This window comes from Cicer arietinum, chromosome 1 (genome assembly GCF_000331145.2).
Source record: "Cicer arietinum cultivar CDC Frontier isolate Library 1 chromosome 1, Cicar.CDCFrontier_v2.0, whole genome shotgun sequence".
Taxonomy (NCBI): Eukaryota; Viridiplantae; Streptophyta; class Magnoliopsida; order Fabales; family Fabaceae; genus Cicer; species Cicer arietinum.
The window spans coordinates 22,435,094-22,453,216 of NC_021160.2; the positions used below are offsets into that span (position 1 = coordinate 22,435,094).

General features: G+C 29.2%; 1 protein-coding gene across 1 annotated transcript; it reads right to left on the reverse strand.

The window, feature by feature from the left end:
- Positions 1 to 12,743: 12,743 nt before the first annotated feature.
- LOC140918675 (uncharacterized) lies at positions 12,744 to 14,513 on the reverse strand. Its single transcript, XM_073363364.1, has 4 exons — positions 14,450 to 14,513; positions 13,687 to 13,958; positions 13,387 to 13,574; positions 12,744 to 12,957 (listed from the first exon to the last, which is right to left on the reverse strand). The coding sequence occupies exons 1-4, from the start codon at positions 14,511 to 14,513 to the stop codon at positions 12,744 to 12,746; spliced, it is 738 nt and encodes a 245-aa protein (XP_073219465.1).
- Positions 14,514 to 18,123: the final 3,610 nt, after the last annotated feature.

An 18,123-nucleotide genomic window follows, 5' to 3' on the forward strand; every position in this document is an offset into this window, starting at 1 on the left:
TTTTTTTATGGGACATTATAGAGCGTACATGCTAATTATTATATTCATTGTGTTTTATAATTAATATACCTGAGAGTTTTAAATTGCACTGTATTTGATAGATTTATACATCTGACAAAATAAATGGATTGGGTCAATGTTTTACACTCGATTATCTAAATCAACTCGTCTTTTTTTTTTGTCAACACTCGTCTTGTTTAACCCATTAAAAATACAAGTTGATGACGGAGCGGACAGTAGGATCGATTCAATAAATCTAGAGGATTAAAGCAAAGTTTTAAATGATGTTATTTGAAAATACAATAATAAAAGTGAAAGTCTTTTAAGTTTAATTATTTATACAATATTAAAAAAAAAATTCAGATACACAATATTAAACAACTTACAAATAAATATTAAATACATTCACAAGATTAAATAATTTATAATTGAATTAATTAGTACCAAAATTAGAAAATGAAATTTATGCTATAAAAACTAGAAAATTTAATACTGAAAAATTAATAATATTAATTAAATCAAAAATATAAATTTGAAGCCTATAAATATTTGTGGTCCAAGACAGTGGTGTCACTTGTCTCACCCTTAAGTCGACTTTATGGGACTGATTGTTCCGTTGGACTGGTTAAAAAAGTCTAAAAAGTATAAATTACAAATAAATATTTTTTTTGTATTATTGAATTATTTCTTATTTAATTTTTGTATAAAGATAAAACAAATGACTAAAATAGCAAGACAAAAGGCCAAATACTAAGACCAAAGAATCTTTCTCAAGATTTGTAATACTATTACTTAAAAAATAGCTTTTAAATCATTATTGTATTTACATTACATGATAAAAGAGAATTTCTTATTAAAATAAAACACATAATAAAGTAAGGATATAAAATTTCTACAATTATAATATATATATAAAATAAGTACCTTTATTTTTTTTGACAAAACTAAAAACTAGTATTATATATTATCCCTTTTTGTATTATTTTCTTTTTTTTTTAATAATAAATTTTTTCATTAAGACTCCTTTTTAAATGATGCTATAATTTTTTATAATATATAAATTAAAAAATGTTATTTTTGGTGGATAAATTGCAATCCCATTGCGAGACGGGACGAGTTGAGGATTCAACTCAACCATCTTAGTTGGTTCGTCCTTTTTTTTAGACTGATTGATGGTAGAGTAGGCCAAACTAGATTGACTAATCCACATTACCACTTCTAGTAGGAACCATCACATGATCTTTTTTATTATTATAAAATATTTCAAAATTTCTTTTTAATTGTTGCTTTTAAAGTTCTTACTTTTCAAGAAAATTCTTTTTCACAAAAAACTAAAGTTCAAAATATGTCTAATTTATTTTATGAAGAGAATGTAGAGAAGCAGGTTGAATGAAGATGGATGTAAATCTAGTGTCAATCCTACCTGTAGAATTTGCAATCAAATATGCATAAACAATCAAGGTTCTTGATGATGATGATTTAGATGACTTTTACGAAGATTGTTTATTCATGGAATAGAATATGGCCACTTTATTTGACAATTATGTGAAACTAGATAAACCAACTATGAAACAAAGAAGTAATTTTTAACCACAACCACATCAAGGATTAATTGAAGGCAAATCGACTAACTTAATCTTGGTCGATGGACGAACATTTATCAATTTAATCCAAGAGCAATGTCCAAAAAGCTTGGAAAGGGATAGTTAGATATGATAGGGTATGCTAATATGAAGGTGTTAGAATACCCGTACACAAAAAAAGATTTAAATTGTGTTGACCATTGTATAAATTAATTTTTTTGATAAACAAAAATATTTATTATTTATCAAAACATTCAACTTATAATTATAAACCAGTTTAAGCATAAGTAAAGTTTAATAATAAATAACTTAGTTATAAAAGATATGGGATAGAAGAAAGAGACACAAGTATTTTTATACTAGTTCACAACAAAATGTAGCTATATCTAGTCATCCTCGAGATTTTGCCTCATAACAGTTGAAGACTCTATCCACTATAATTCAATACCAGACAAGTATTATTTGTTAGAACAAATTTAGGTTTGATGAAGAATGATTCTTAATTGTGTTTTGATGATAACAAAAATATATGATAACAGTTTATGTTTTAATGTATATGTCGAAGTATGCAGACTCTAATACAAGCTTAGAAGGTTTATTTGAGTAGAATACTCTATTTGATATGCAACATGTCTCTTTGTGAGCATGATCAGTCTTTGTGACTCTGATCAATACGCCTTAATGTTCGCTCTGATTTGTCTGCCTAAAAATGAAGTTTCATCTGCTAGTCAAAGTAAACCAGAACCAAAGAATGATTGGAGATATAAATCATCACATCTAAACACTCTAATCATATGAGATGTAAGTGATCCTTTAAGGACAAGGTCTGCACTCAAAGAAAAATCAATGTTCAGACTTTTATCTAAAATTGAATCCTCGTCAGTAGGATAAGCCTTATAGATGATGGGTTGATTGTAGCAATGTAAGAAGAAGTAAATCAATTCAAGAGAAATGATGTGTGTGGGATCTAGTACTCAAACCCAAAGAAAAGCAACTTATTGGAACCAAGTAGATTTTCAAAACAAACTAAACAAAAAGGTAAAGTGGGGAAAAATAAAGCTAGGTTAGTAGTTCAAGGCTATAGTCAGCAAAAAGGTATTGATCATATGGAAACATTTGCTCTTGTACCAAAGTTAGAGGCTAACAACATTATTTGGTATCAAATGGATGTGAAAAGTGTATTTCTAAATGGTTATATAAATGAAGAAGTGTATGTTAAACAACCTTCTAGTTTTGAAGACAATGAATTTCCAGCTCATGTCTTTAAACCGAAAAAATATTTATATGTCTTAAACAAGCTCCCAGATTTTGGTATGAAAGACTGAGCAGTTTTCTTTCGAAAATAATTTTTGAAAAATGTTAGGTGGGCACTACTTTAGTTAGAAGATCATCTAAAAATAACCTTCTCATTGTTCAACTATATGTGGATGACATTATTTTTGGTTCTACTAATGCAAAATTATTGAGTTTTCTAAGCTTATGTAGACTAAGATTGAAATGAGTATCATGTGAGAGCTAAAATTCCTTCTTAGAATTCAATTTCAACAAAGCTCTGAGGATTTCTACATTCATCAGACTAAGTATAAAAAAGAACTTCTTAACAATTTTAAGATGGTTGAATGCAAACTTATGCTCACTCTCATGCACCATACTTGTTCTCTTAGTAAAAGTGACACATGTTAAAAGGTAGATCAAAAGGTATACAAATAGAAGATTGGTTCCTTTATCTATCTCACCGTTTCTAGACATGATATTATGTTCAGTCTATGTGTGTGCAAGATTTCAATCTGACCATAAATATTCTCATTTAACTATTGACCATATGTCGCATGCGGGTCAAATAAGAGTTAATAAAAATATAGTGTAGGAGCAACAACTCAAGTCATCTCGCAAAGACTTCTGAGTCAATTAATCGAATTTAGAATTAGTAAAAACAAAAAAGGGGGGTTTCGAATTTAGGTTTAGACAAACTGAGAAATCGAAATTAGCATCACGTATATTAGAACGACTAATCCACTGGTTCGACAATTTCAGACCTATCAATGATTTTTAAAGGTTTAATTTTTAGTTGGGATTCTATTCTTGTTTGACTATAAAATTGATCAAGCAAACGTAAATCAATCATATATGAATTATATTTCTTTGATTGGATTAAACATCATAATAAATGATAGATTATAGTTAAGAAGCAAGCGTCATAGAAACTACAATTAATTTAGAAATTGAATTTTGTCAAACCAAATTTATCAACCCTATTGAGATTCAAATTATGCAATCAGAATAACAATATAATTGAATGAAGACAAATAAAATCATCAATGTAAAATTAACATTATAAAATAAACCTCAAGGTCTTAATCACATCCTGAAATAGTGGATCAATCCTAGAATTTAACCTTACATGAAAAATCTGGAAAAAAATTAATATTAATGTTTTGTGCATCAAAAACATCTCTTAGCATCTAAGTGTATATTCCCCAACAAAAAAAGCACACGACTTACTAAAAAAAACCAAAATATATAATAGCCATTTTGGGCTCTAAAAGCTTCAGGCCAGAAAATAAGTGGTCTGATACTGATTATTATTAATTAAGGCTTAAGATTAGGTAATCAACATTTTTTACCAAGCAAAGTTTCGAAATGGACTTTGGCGTCAACATAAAATTTGTAACTCTAACTCTTAGCTTTCAACTCCTGCTTACACATGTCAATCTGATATTCATAACTCAAGTTATGGCATGTAGCCGAACAAGGATCAATATGCAAATAATTTTGAGAATAAATCAAATAATTATATTGAAACTCAATTTTGACCCAAAGTTTTGAAACACGCTAAAAAAACTAATCTTAGGCTGAAAAAAGCTTTCAAAATTTTGAAATACAAAGCCCAAAAGATGTGCCCAAATGCATTGATCAACTATTGTTAAGAGAATATTTCGTTAATTTAAATGTACTATTGATCCGTTGTCGCACACGGGTCAAATACAATTGATAACACGAATCGTTTCGTAAGGACTTCTGATATAATAATAATAACCGAATTGAAAATTGAAATTAAAAAGGGGTTTTTTAGATTTTTTATATAACAGATGAGCAAAACGATTAATCCACTTATTCGAGTTTCAAACCTATCACAGATTCTATCAATGAGTTTAATTTCTAATGTGTGATTCTATTCTTATTTGACTATAGAATTGATCAAACAAGCGTACTCAATCCTATGTGAATTTGGTTTCTTTGATTGGATTAAGCATAACAATCATCAAAATATTACAAATAACGATCAAACGTCGCAAAATTATAATTCAATTAAATTAGAAACCGAAACCAAATTATGTCAAATAAATTTAATCAATCCTATTGAAATTCAATTTAAGCAATCAAAATATTAATATAATCAAATAAAAAAGAATAGAATCATGAATCGAAATTGACAGTGTAACCTGAATCTCAAAGGTGTTGATGAAACTTTGAACTCGTGGATTAATCTTATAAAATTAGCCTTCCATGAAATTAAAATAAAAAAAATGTTTATTTCTTATAGCAATTAGAATCCTAATTTTTTCTTCTTCAAAAAAGAAACAAACCTGCCAATATATAGTACTTGATATTGGGGTTTAGGGTTTAAAAACAAGTGACCTGCTAATAAAAAATATTACAAAAGTCCAGTTTATGAAATCTGCAATTTAGGCCTAGTAAAGTTCGAATTTGGTCTTTTATTCCAACACAAAAGTTGTAGCTCGGATTTTTAGCTTTCCAACGCCTGCTTATATCCGCCAATCCGATATCGAGAGCTCAAGTTGTGACCTACAGAGCGAGAAAGAGTCAAAATACAAATAATAAAATTAAAATGCAAATAATAAAATTATAATTCAAATTCGACCCAAAGTTTAGAAACAAGCTAAAAATATTTATCTAAACTATATAGAGCTTTTAAAATATCAAAATAAAAAGCTAAAAACATGTGCCAAAATGCTATGATCAACTACTAATCTCATATTGTTTTATAAGAAATCTCTTGAGTAAAAGTTAGTAGGTTAATGTGATGCTGATTATGTTGGAGACAAGCTTGAAAGAAAAATCTTCAATAGAATTTTCATTTTCCTCGATAAAAATATAATCTCATGGTTTAGCAAAAGACAAGGAATAATTGATCTATCAACTACAAAAGCAACGTACATTTCAGCCACAAGTTATAGTACACAACTATTATAAATGAAACTTCTCTCTGTTATGAGAGTAACACAACTATCAAATAAATGAGAGTAACACTTCTCTCTGTTGTGATAATAGCTTTGCAATTTTCTTAACCAAAAATCCTATTTTACACTCTAGAGCAAAACATATAGAGATTAAACATCATTTTATAAGAGACTATATTCAGAATGGTATTTTAGACATTCAAATTATAGACATTGATCATCAATGGACAAATATTTTTACAAAACTTCTTGTTGAAGATAGATTCAACTTTATAAAGAAGAATTTAAATATTCTATTTATAAAGGAATTATATTCTCAAACTCAATATTCATTTAACTCTGGTAAAAAAAATTGAGTGTTTTTTTTTCTAGAAAATAAGTTTATTCTACGTCAGCTAAAACAATTTTTTGTTACACATATTTTCTGCCTCTAATAAATTGAAATTCACTCTACCTCTGGTTGCTTGAACTTCAATATGTTTCATGAACATTTTTTCTTACATGTGGGATCATTGTTATTCTGACATGTGTAGCCCTCTTTTTATGCGTGTGTGCAAAGTCATTTAGTATCTTCACATAGTTTCACACTTTTTGCAACCAAGAATCCCCCTCAAACTTTTGTATTCTCTTGATTCTCAATGGTTGAAAGTTCTACTTCCTCTACTCTTTCAACTTCATCGGTACCAACAATGGCATACGATTGTGATCAACTGGACTTACTCAGTAAACTTAGGGTTGATTTTTGGAATTTCGCTGAAAACGGGTTTAACTTAATCGACAACCTATGCGAAATCAACTGGTTTGAATTCTTTAACCTAGAGAAATTGAAAATCTATGATGTTTTGGCAAATGACTTCTAAATGCACGCAGATGCTCTTAAATATGGATAAATTTCAAACAGTATTTTAGGGTTTCCAATCAAAGTCACCTAACAATTCATTAGAGCTATTACTCGGTGCATGGATGAAAGAAAAATCATAAAGTTGAACTATGAGAAAATGGTCAAAAAATAAACACGAAACTCTTTGAGAATACTTCTATAAATTCAAATTATTTTCATCTGGAACTAAAGTACAAAGTTTTTTTCAAGATAATCAATGGTCGTGTGGTTCCCAAAGGTGGGTATGTGGCTCTGCTTTATGTTTCTACTTCTATTATTGTTGTATTCGAACCTGAAATCAACTATCCTATAACCTAAACCAAACTATGAAACAACAAATACAATTCTCATTTATGACCAACTCAACGAAAACAATATCAATGTTTCATTTTAATTTGAAACAAACTCATCTAAAATCTCAAATGATACATTTCTTACTTCTTTGAAGGAAACTTTTGTTGTTATACATTCAACAAACTCCCAATCCTTAAACAATGACTTCCTAACTTCAACTGCATTAACTACCACACCTTCACCTCACCAAACCATACTAAATAAAAAAAAAAAACTTTATACTCTTGCATTTGACCCTTAATCACCTAGGCTTGTGGATCCTATGGAAGAGAGAAAACACAAGAAATGGGGTTTGAGTTATGTTTTTAAGGCTTTAAAAACTTTTAAAATGAATGATAAACCAATAAACATGATAAATCAAAAGTAGGTAGAAAGATATAAAAAAAATAAACATAAGACAATTTATCCTGACTCACCACCAAGCAATCTATCTATTGAGAGTAGTATCTACTACTGAGTCAAGTTACAAACAATGTTTAAGATAATTTTTTTAAATACTCTCGCACGAGAATGTTTACAAAGTATGTTGTTGTTTAGACAAAATCTCTCTCAAATGGTTTTAATGATAACAAAATTATTTAAAAGATTATAATTGTGATTAATGACTAATCTGTACTTTTGAGTGTATTCATATAAGAAAACAGGTCATTAATCATTAAGACAAAAATGAGAAAAATCTGATTCAAATTTGAAGGATTGGAATTCGAGATGATGACCTCGTGAGAGGATGATTCTTCAAATCTGCAGAATACTCATCTTCGCTGAAACAAATTGTTTATTCATTAAATAAAGGCAAAACAATATTAAATAATGAATAAATAAAGCTTTTGAAATAAAAAAGTAAGATTGCGAAAGAAAGGTACGAGGAAGGATTACACTAGGATGGGTCTATGGTCAATATCTTGGAAAGCAACCCATCATATCATGTGCAAAGGCTAAAAGCATACCTATATATTATTCTTGTATGATTGAAAATAATATAGAGCCAATCTTCATAAAGGCAACAACAAACAAGCTACAAATAGAAGCATTCACATGTCTTAAAGAAAGGAAAGAGAAAATGACAATCATGTGAAGCTTTTACATGCCTTAAAGAAAGGAAAAAGAAAAGGACATCACATGTGGTCTTACATGCCTTAAAAAATGGAAAAAGAAAAGGACAACACATGTCCAAGTTCCTAGATATACTTAACCTCGTGCAAAAGGATAGGTTGCATTAGTCAAATGAAAGTTGGATGGCAATTTCGTAATTATAAGGAAAGACATTGGACTTTTTGATTGAAGTCCCCAACGGTCATAAAACTTTTGCCACTTGAAAATATCATCTCAAAGTCTCTATAAAAGGCAAGGAGCTCTTCATTATCAAACAAACAACAACATTGCATAAAAAGATTAAGTATCTCAAAGCTATCAAGAGCAATATCCATCATCTCTTTATATTTTCTACAATCCTTCATTAGATCTTTGAAATATCCATTTAGAAAGTGTTTAAGAAAATAGAAACAATCACATTCATATCACTCTGTAATTTCCATGTGAGTTACACTTGGAAATAGTTGAAACTTGATTATAAGCTTGGTGAGGCTAAAGAATACACAAAGTGTAATCATCCTCTATAAGAGGTTGATCAGTTTGAACATTAGTGAAATCTCACAAGTGTGTGAGGACTTGACGTAACCTTCATTGGATGAACCCGTATATGTGAGAATAATTTATATTTTAATTTATTTGTCTACGTATGCATACTCTAATACAAGCTTGAAAAGTATTTATTTGAGTAAAATACTTTATTCACTATGCAACACGTCTCTTTGTAACTATGATCAATGAGCATCAAAGCTCGCTTTGATTTGGTTTCCTTTGATAAGTGCAATAAATTTTTTTTTTTTATTCTCTAAAGATAGTCAATCCTTTGTTAAGCGCAACATTCAAACACTATCTAAAAAACAAGTTTGACTTAAGTCAATTACCTGAGTAAAGCATCTAAAACAACTTGTTTTTAATTCTCTAATACAAGCATATATGAAATGAGAATGCTCTGATGATCACATCGTTTTAATATTGTGATATGGGATACAAATATATTTTATGAAAAAGGAATGAAGTGAGAAAATGGACAAAAGAATTTTTTTTTTCAAAATTTAGGTCAGATGTCCTATACAATCACTAAAAATCGTGCAAATCATGGTCGTATGAACATTGCACAAAGTTTTTTGGCAATTGTTAGAAAATCTTAAAGGAATTAAATTGCTCTATATAAAGAAATGTTTGTGTAATAATTGAATATAAAGAAGGCACATTTTTTATAGAACAATCTTTGAATAAACAAACAAATTTTCTTTGCAACAAAACTTTTGCAATATTAACAAGAGAACAATTCTTGAAACAATTTAACTAAGTGTTTTACATTGTAATACCCTCTTGAAAAGCTAAAAACACTTGAAATAATATTGTCTTATACCATATCCCAGTAGTGGCTATGAAATCTCAAAACTAAGCTAAAAGTTTGAGAAGATTATAACATAGTCAAGTGACTAGTAGAAGTTCATCAGGTTGAAAGAAACCAATTTGATTTAGTGGATTAAATAATTTAGTGATAAGGGATTGGATGAAGTTACCTTGTCGATGGTGAATCAGGATAAATCGATTTTACATTAATCTCATTGAGATTATATTATATTTCAATCTTATATCAATTCAAATATACCAAACAACTTGATTAATTTATATCAATTTCTAATAACTCTCAACAAAGAGGGTTTTTTTTCATTAAATATTTTGTTTTAATGCATTCAAGACTTTTAAGAATCTTATTTGAACATCACGTTTTTCTTTTGATACAAGTCATTTATGAAATGTTCTTGATTATATTATTTTCTTATCTTCAAAATATTCATTTTAGGATAATTAATTTTCTTCATGAGTGATGTTCATCAATATTAAAATGTATACCTTTAAATGTTGAAGAATATATATATGTTGAGAATAGTTTCGTTGGAAATCTTGACATGTAGGAATAGTATACTAAGTCATCGAGAGAGATGTATTATTCATAGTATTATTCCAAGTTGTTGTTGTACTATTCAGACATCTGTATTGAACTAATCTGAGGATATACAACATTTCTATCTTTATGCTCTATGTTATGGTGCCACGTCACATAAACTAATATTCAGAGGAACAAAACTCTTTCTCATAGGAATTTTTTCTTCAGACGAATAGTTCTTGGTTGACTAGAGTCATTGACTTCTTAATATTATAGCTTTTTAGAGGAACTATTTCTCCATACAAATGTTTCATTTTCATTTACCTCTTTAGAGAATTTGACTTTTATCAGAGTATTGACTTTCTAGAGGCATCTTTTAGATTTATCTTCTTAGAGTTTTGATTATAGTATCAACAAAAATCTTGACTTAAAGTTTACTTTTGTCAGAGGCAGATGATCATAGTAGCACTCTCTTCATTTGTGATCAGAGGAACACTCATTGAGTGATTTTCCATTGTCTCATAAATTTGACTTTGAGAATAGATTATCAGATATTTATTGCAAAAATTTTTTGTTGAATCAATTGTTGTCATCAAATGATGATTCACTTTATCATATTATCAAGAACCTTTTTTATATATATTATGACTTACTCTATTATTAAATATAATTATTTGTTTATTAGATAATAATATTTTTTATGTTAATAACACCGATTATTAACATACTAATAATTCACACTACCTTAAATTAGATAGTTATTAATATAAATTTTTTTCATCTAACTTATTTTGCACACTAGCATATATAGTTAAGGGAATGTTCTATTTTTGTTATCATCAAAACACCAATCAAATAATTGTAGATAAAATCACTTTTGTACTAACATGAGATACCACTAGCAAACATAGTTAAGCAATTGTAACATTTTCTGATTCTGGTTCTCATAAGTTTTTTTGTTTGGTTAATATCCAAATAGTTTCATTTTAACATAGTAATTACATTCAACTTATGTTACAAACATTGTAACACCATTAAAACATAACCATTTTTCAACAAAAAAATCCTAATATAATTAAATTATAATATTTTTTAACCTAAAATTAAATCACATATGTTTATATCTTATTCCCTAGAAAAATCCAAATTGCGTTTTCTTCTTCGTCGTTTCAGTCTTCTTCGTCATCATAATTCTCATCACCGTCACCAACATCTTCAATCATTTGAGATTCATCAACGTATCCAAATTCATTGTTACCATAATGTTTTTCTTCATCTGGTGGTACTTATAGGACAATGGTGGTTATAGAATTGGCTCTGAATTCGAGTTTTTCTTCTTGGCGTGGAGATTAAGGGATTTTAGGGGAGTACATGGAAAAGTTCAAAAGTAGGAGTATAATTTGCTTGTAGAGAGAGGAGGGATAAAGAAGAACGCCCAAGTCCTAGTCCTAGACCTAGTAATGGTAATAGATTATGAAAGAAATCAACATAGTGACAAGGTTGGACCTTTAACCAAATTCATTCTTCTTTTCTAGATTTTTATTTTATTTTATAAATTGCGACATAATCTAAGGAATTCTACAACGGGAAGATGGCTAGAATGATGTAAAACAAGGTACTATTTAGGTGTTTTTAGGAAAGAAAACTGAAACATTTTGAGTTAACTTTAGGTTAAAAAAATTATTATTTAATTATATTTGAGTTTTGTTTCGTCAAAAATGGTTATATTTTAATAGTATTACAATTTTTGCAACGAAATTGGATGAAATAACTATTTTAAAATAAAATTATGTTTGCAAAAATGTTACTCAAACAAAAAAACTTAAAATGACCAAAATAAATAAATAAATTATAATTGCAAGAACCAAAAATATATTTAAACTTAGAATTTAAATGTTATGTGTTCATTTAATTCATAAGTCAAATGTGTGTTGTATGAAACTTATTTCATTATTTATAACACCATGGTAATATATATGTCTATTATTGTATATTGTTGTTGAATATTATTTTATCAACATTAAGATATTGAGAATGTGACAGTGTAATCAATATTTTTAAGTTATTAAATTAATTGTGATGATTGATTGCTATATGTAAATGATTGTTTTTAGTTTTTGGACTTCTTACTGTTATTATTTTTTTGAAACAGATATTTTATTAATTATGATTTTGATTCTATTTTTTAAACACTCAATTTTTATATTCCCAATAGAAATGTAATATTATTTGAATTAATGATATTTGATAAATATAGATTTTTATCATGTAATTCATGCAAATAAATAATCATACAAGAACTAATGTTTTCGTCATGTTGAGTAAAAAAAACATTTTCATCATGTAAATAATTTTTTATTTAATATAAAGTTAAATATAATAGATAAATTAAAATAAATTATTATTAAATATTAGTATTTTTATTTGTTCATTAAAGAAGTATTAATTTTTGGATTCTTTATCTTGTATAAGTTAAACTTGATATTGATTTATGGGAGACTTCATTATTTTTTTGAACAAGAATAATGTTACCTTAGGTGATTTGGATGAAAGAAATACTTAAATAAAATAATCAATTTCATATAGAATAATGTGTATAGATTTATATAACTTGAAAACCTATTTACATAAAAATAGGAAAAATCTAACAAACTTTCAACTAACTAATAACAATCCTTATTATTCTAAAATAGACTAAACTCAAGTTGACTGAAGTATATTTGATATCCTCCCACAAGCTAGAGCACATATGCTAAGTAAATCCAACTTGGACATAAGAATGTGAAACGGGGTTGGATGGTGAAGACATCTGCTAGTTGTTGGACAAAAGAAATAGGCAGCAAATCAATCAACTTTTGTTGGAGCTTCTTGCGCACGATGTGGCAATCAAGATCAATATGTTTGGTGCATTCATGACATGAGGAATTTGCTGCAATATGCCATGCAATCTGGCTGTCACAATATAGGAAAGTAAGGGAAATAAAATTTATTTGGAGGTTTTGAAGGTATGTAAGCCATTGAATTTCACATACTACCGAAGCCATTACTCGATATTCTACTTTAGATGAATATCGAGAGATGGTTGTCTGGTTCTTCGATTTCCAAGAGACCAATGAATTTCCTAGGAAAACACAACATCCACTAACTAACCTCCTTGTGTCAGGGCATACTGCCTAGTCCGAGTTGCAAAAAGACTTAAGTTGTAAGGTTGAATCTGAAGGAAATAAAATGCCATGTGCTAGAGTTTTTGAGAAACTTGAGAACATCGATGACACCATCATAATGAATAATGGTAGGAGAGCTCATGTGTTGGTTGATTTGTTGCGCTGAATATAAAGTATTTGGTCTAATATTTGTTAAGTAAATTAATTTCCCACCAACCTTCTAAACACAACTCGATCAATAAGCAAGGTTCCATAATCTTTGAGAAGTTTTGTTCCATTAGGCATATGAGTGGAGGTTGGTTTTGTTGCAAGAAGACATGTATCAGACAGTAAGTCAAGAGCATACTTGCATTGGCAGATGTGAATACCGCGACTGGAGCGAGCTACTTCAAGTCCCAAAAAACACTTCAAAGTACCAAGGTCTTTGATCTTAAAATTTGTGTTGAGAAATATTTTGATGGATGTGCTGAATATAAAGTATTTGGTCTGATATTTGTTAAGTAAATTAATTTTCCACCAGCCTTCTAAACAAAGCTCGATCAGCAAGCAAGGTTCCATAATCTTTGAGAAGTTTTGTTCCGTTAGGCATATGAGTGGAGGTTGGTTTTTCTCCAAGAAGACCTGTATCAGACAGTAAGTCAAGAGTATACTTGCATTGGCATATGTGAGTACCGCGACTGGAGCGAGCTACTTCAAGTCCCAAAAAATACTTCAAAGTACCAAGGTCTTTGATCTTAAAATTTGTGTTGAGAAATATTTTGATGGATGTGCTCTCTTGGAAATTATTGCCTGCAATAATAACATCATCCACATAAATCTAGATGGAAATAAAGGAATCGGAATTTTTTTTTTTGTAAAAAAGAGTGGTCAAAAGAAGATTGTTTATATCCTTTAGAAATTAAAACATTAGACAATTTTGCAAACAATTGCCTACTTGATTGTTTCAAATCATATATAGACTTTATAAGTGTGCATACAAGATTAAGATTGTCAGTTGTAATTCTAAGAGGGAGTTGCATGTAAACATTTTCTTCCAAATCCCCATGTAAAAAAGTGTTATGAACGTCCAATTAATGTAAAAACCGATTTTGAGAAGAAGCTAAGGCAATTAAAAGTCATACAGTTGTTAGTTTGGCTACAGAAGAATAACTGGCAAAATAATCTATACCTTCAACTTGAGTAAAACCTTTATCTAATAACCTCACTTTTATACCTTTCTATAGAACCATCAGAGTTATATTTGATTTTGTACACCTATTTGCATCCAATGGGTCACTTACCTGATGGTAGATTAGTAAGGATCCATGTTGAATTATGTTTTAGTGCAGTCAATTCATCATCCATTGCCTTAACCCAAACTAATTGTGTAACAACTTGCTTATATGAGCTGACTCATGGTTAATAGTGATAGGTGAAACAAAAGAGAAGTGTACATAGGAAAATTGTGCATATGATAAAACATTAGAAATAGGGTACTTGGGAATATTTGAATCATTTTTATTAGTAAGGATATTGTTACACTAAAAGTGATGTAGGTAAGCAGGTGGTTGTCTTGGTCTTGTTTGATCTTCTAACATGTTCAATGTTAGTATTAGAAGAAGTAGAAATAAAACTATCATCATCAAAATTAGAATTGTTAGAAGAGGATGCTTGAGGATTGGAAACATTAGTTGGCAGATTAGTACGATGAGTTATATTTATGACATCATAAAAAATGATGTCATTAGAAGGCACCCTAGAAACCATAGTAGGAGAAGTAGAATTACCTTTAATATAAGGAAAATCTTTTTCATAGAAAATTGCATTCCTAAAAACGAATGTGTTTATAGAATGGTGATCAAACAATAAAAAACCTTCACTGCCATGTTTGTAACCAAGAAAAATATATTTTCTTGCTCTAGGATCAAGTTTGGTCCTTGCTTGAGCCAAAGTGGAGGCAAAATAATAGGGATGGATCTTTAAACAATACCTCAAAGAGTGTCAAATTTTGAAGAACAGTGATGTAAAGCCTATTAATAAAATAAATAGCATATTGTAAAACATCTGACCAAAAACATGTAGGTAGATGAGAGTCAAACAAAAGAGATCTAGTAACATTGATCAAATGTCTATGTTTCTTTTCAACGATAGAATTTTGCTTAGGAGTTTCAATGCAAGATGTTTGATGGATAATTCCTAAAGAATCATAAAAGATTGCATGTTAAATTCTGACCCATAATCACTTATAATAACTTTGATTTTAGATCAAAATTGAGTAGCAACATAAGCAACAAATTTTTTAATAGAAGTTCGAGTTTCATATTTAGACATCATTAAGTAAACCCAAGTATGTCTAGAATAGTCGTCAATAATGGTCAAAAAATATTTAAGACCATCCAAAGAACAAGTATTAAATCGAACCCCAAATATCCATGTGAAAAAGATCAAAAGCTTACAAAGAAACACTATAACTGATAGGAAAATGCAGTTTAGATTGCTTTGCTAAATGACATGAATCACAAACTAAATTTTTATTAACATTGATATATAGAAAATGCTTACACATGATTTGAGTAACAAATTTAGATGAGTGACCTAACCTAAAGTGTCAAGTATCAAAAGAATTACAAGAAATACTATCAAAAGTAGCAACATGGTGTGTATGAACAATGAAATCTTTGACAGCTTTACAAATGTAATGAACAAGAGAATGATTGAGGATGTAGAGGTTATTAAGAAGCTCCACATGCCCAATCATCTTCTTGGTTTGAATGTCCTTAATGTCACAATAATTGGGTGAGAAAACTAATTGACAAATAAGAGTCAATTTTGAAATAGAAATTAAACTAAATTAAAATTGTGGGATAAAGAAAACATCTTTCAGATACAAGATAGGTGTAAAATATATGGTGCTAGAAAATTTTGCATTCAAAACAGTTCCATTAGGGAGACAAATAAAGATGAGTTTAATTTTGAAAAGTGTTGAATGTAAGGACACACATGGTATGTAGCTCTAGAATCTAGTATCCAATAAGAAAAAGTTGAGGCAGATTTACCTTGATTGAAAATACTTGAAACTAGATTAGAGGAATCAACATCAATCTTTTTATCATTGTTGGATTTGAAAGTCTCACCCTCAGATGAATGTAGAAGATTGACCAAATATTGATAATCCGCTCGAGTGAGATGAGTAGAATTATTAGAAGAACCATTTTGCAAAAAATTCTTGCTCTATTTATTTGATTCATCGTCGACATGAGTTTTTCATTTATAACCCGATGGAAAACCATGTTTGAAATAACAATTTTCTATTGTATGATTGGTTTTATTGCAATGACTACAAAGCATTTGGCTTTTTCCTCGACCTCTGTTGCGCCCTTGATTTGCTTGTCCTTGGCCTTGATTATTAACATTAGCATTGATTGCAAGAGTAGTAAAATCATTAGTAGTAAGTGCAGGGGTGGGATCTTGCTGTATAACCAAAGAATATGTATTACTTAAAGTAGGTAAAGGGTCCATAAGAAGGATTTGGGTTCTAACATTTCCATATTGATTGCTAAGTCCCTTAAGAAAACAAACAACATAATCCTTATGTTTGAAAGTTTGAACAAAAGAGCTCAAATCACGAGAACAACAATGCAGACATAACCAAGAAGGAATGGGTCTCAGAAATTTTAATCCATCCCATATTATCATTAAATCAATTTAATAAGTGGACAAGGAACGACCACCTTGTTTGATCGAGTGCATATCCTTAAGTAGATCTAAGAATCTAAAATGGTTGCCCTTGGTGAATTGGTCATGAAGGTCCATCCATAATTCGTAAGCATTATCAAAATAAATTGTGCTTTGAGGGATATGAAGTCATAAAGTTCTTGTTATCTAAGAAAGTACCATGTTGTTGCATTTTTCTCATAGTTCAAAGTTTGGATCCGATGGCGGTGGTGATGGCAAATACCCACTGACAAAAGAAATCTTATTCTTTGAAGAGAGCGCACACTTCATTGATTTGCTCCAATTGTAGTAGTTGGTATCATTCAGCGGTGGCGCGACTAAGACGATGTCAAGGTTTTCGCTGGGATGGAGGTAACAACAGATCTTTTGTGTTCAAAGGTGTTAAATTCGCAAATTGATGATCATTCTTTGAATTTGAAGAATCGTCTTCAGTTGCCATGATTGATACGATGAAGAAGAAAGAAAAGGAACGGAACGAGATTCGATGGAAAAGATGAATGAAAAAGAAATTTTGGGAAATTTTGGGTTTAACGGTGGCAGAAACAAGATTTGCCACTGATATCATGTTGCCTTGGGTGATTTGGATGAAATAAATGTTTGAATAACATCTATTTCATATAGAATAATATCATACTTTGATAGATTTATGATTGATACCATGTTACCTTGGGTGATTTGGAAGAAATAAATGCTTGAATAACATTTATTTACATGAAAAGGAGAAAATCTAATAAACTTTAAACTAACTAATAACAACTTTTATTATTCTAAAATAGACTAAACTGAAGTTGGCAGAAGTATATTTGACAAATAATTTATTATTTTTCAACAATTTAAATCATCTAATAATTAATTTTTTGTGGAATTTAAAAATTGATTTTTGTTACATCAAGAGGAAATATTGTATTTGATTCTTTTTTTACTCATTTTTTATTTGATTATTGTACTTAAGAAGATGGATTTTTCAGAGAAGACGAAGTATATTTTGAAAGTGGAATTTGTAATTATATGTAATAGTTACATGAGAATGAGAGAGAATTAAGATATCAATCATCAATGACGTGAATATTATTAAATTGGAAAAATGAGACCATATTAGGTTAGACGTATTGTTCGGATTCGAATCAGGACCCCAAATTGTTTTTCTATTAGATGAGCAACCTCTATTAATGATGGTGATGCAAATAAAGTTGTGTTTACTGTGAAGAGAAATTGAAGTTAACTGGTGATGGATATGGCA

Bases quoted from the DNA above. Each gene is read 5' to 3' on its own strand.
- LOC140918675 (XM_073363364.1), bottom strand. From the start codon at position 14,513: ATGGATGATGAATTGACTGCACTAAAACATAATTCAACATGGATCCTT. The intron at 13,959-14,449 runs GTAAGTGACCCA...TTATTATTGCAG, and splicing joins CCTTACTAATCTACCATCAG to GCAATAATTTCCAAGAGAGC. The intron at 13,575-13,686 runs GTGGAAAATTAA...GGTACTTTGAAG, and splicing joins GAGCTTTGTTTAGAAGGCTG to TGTTTTTTGGGACTTGAAGT.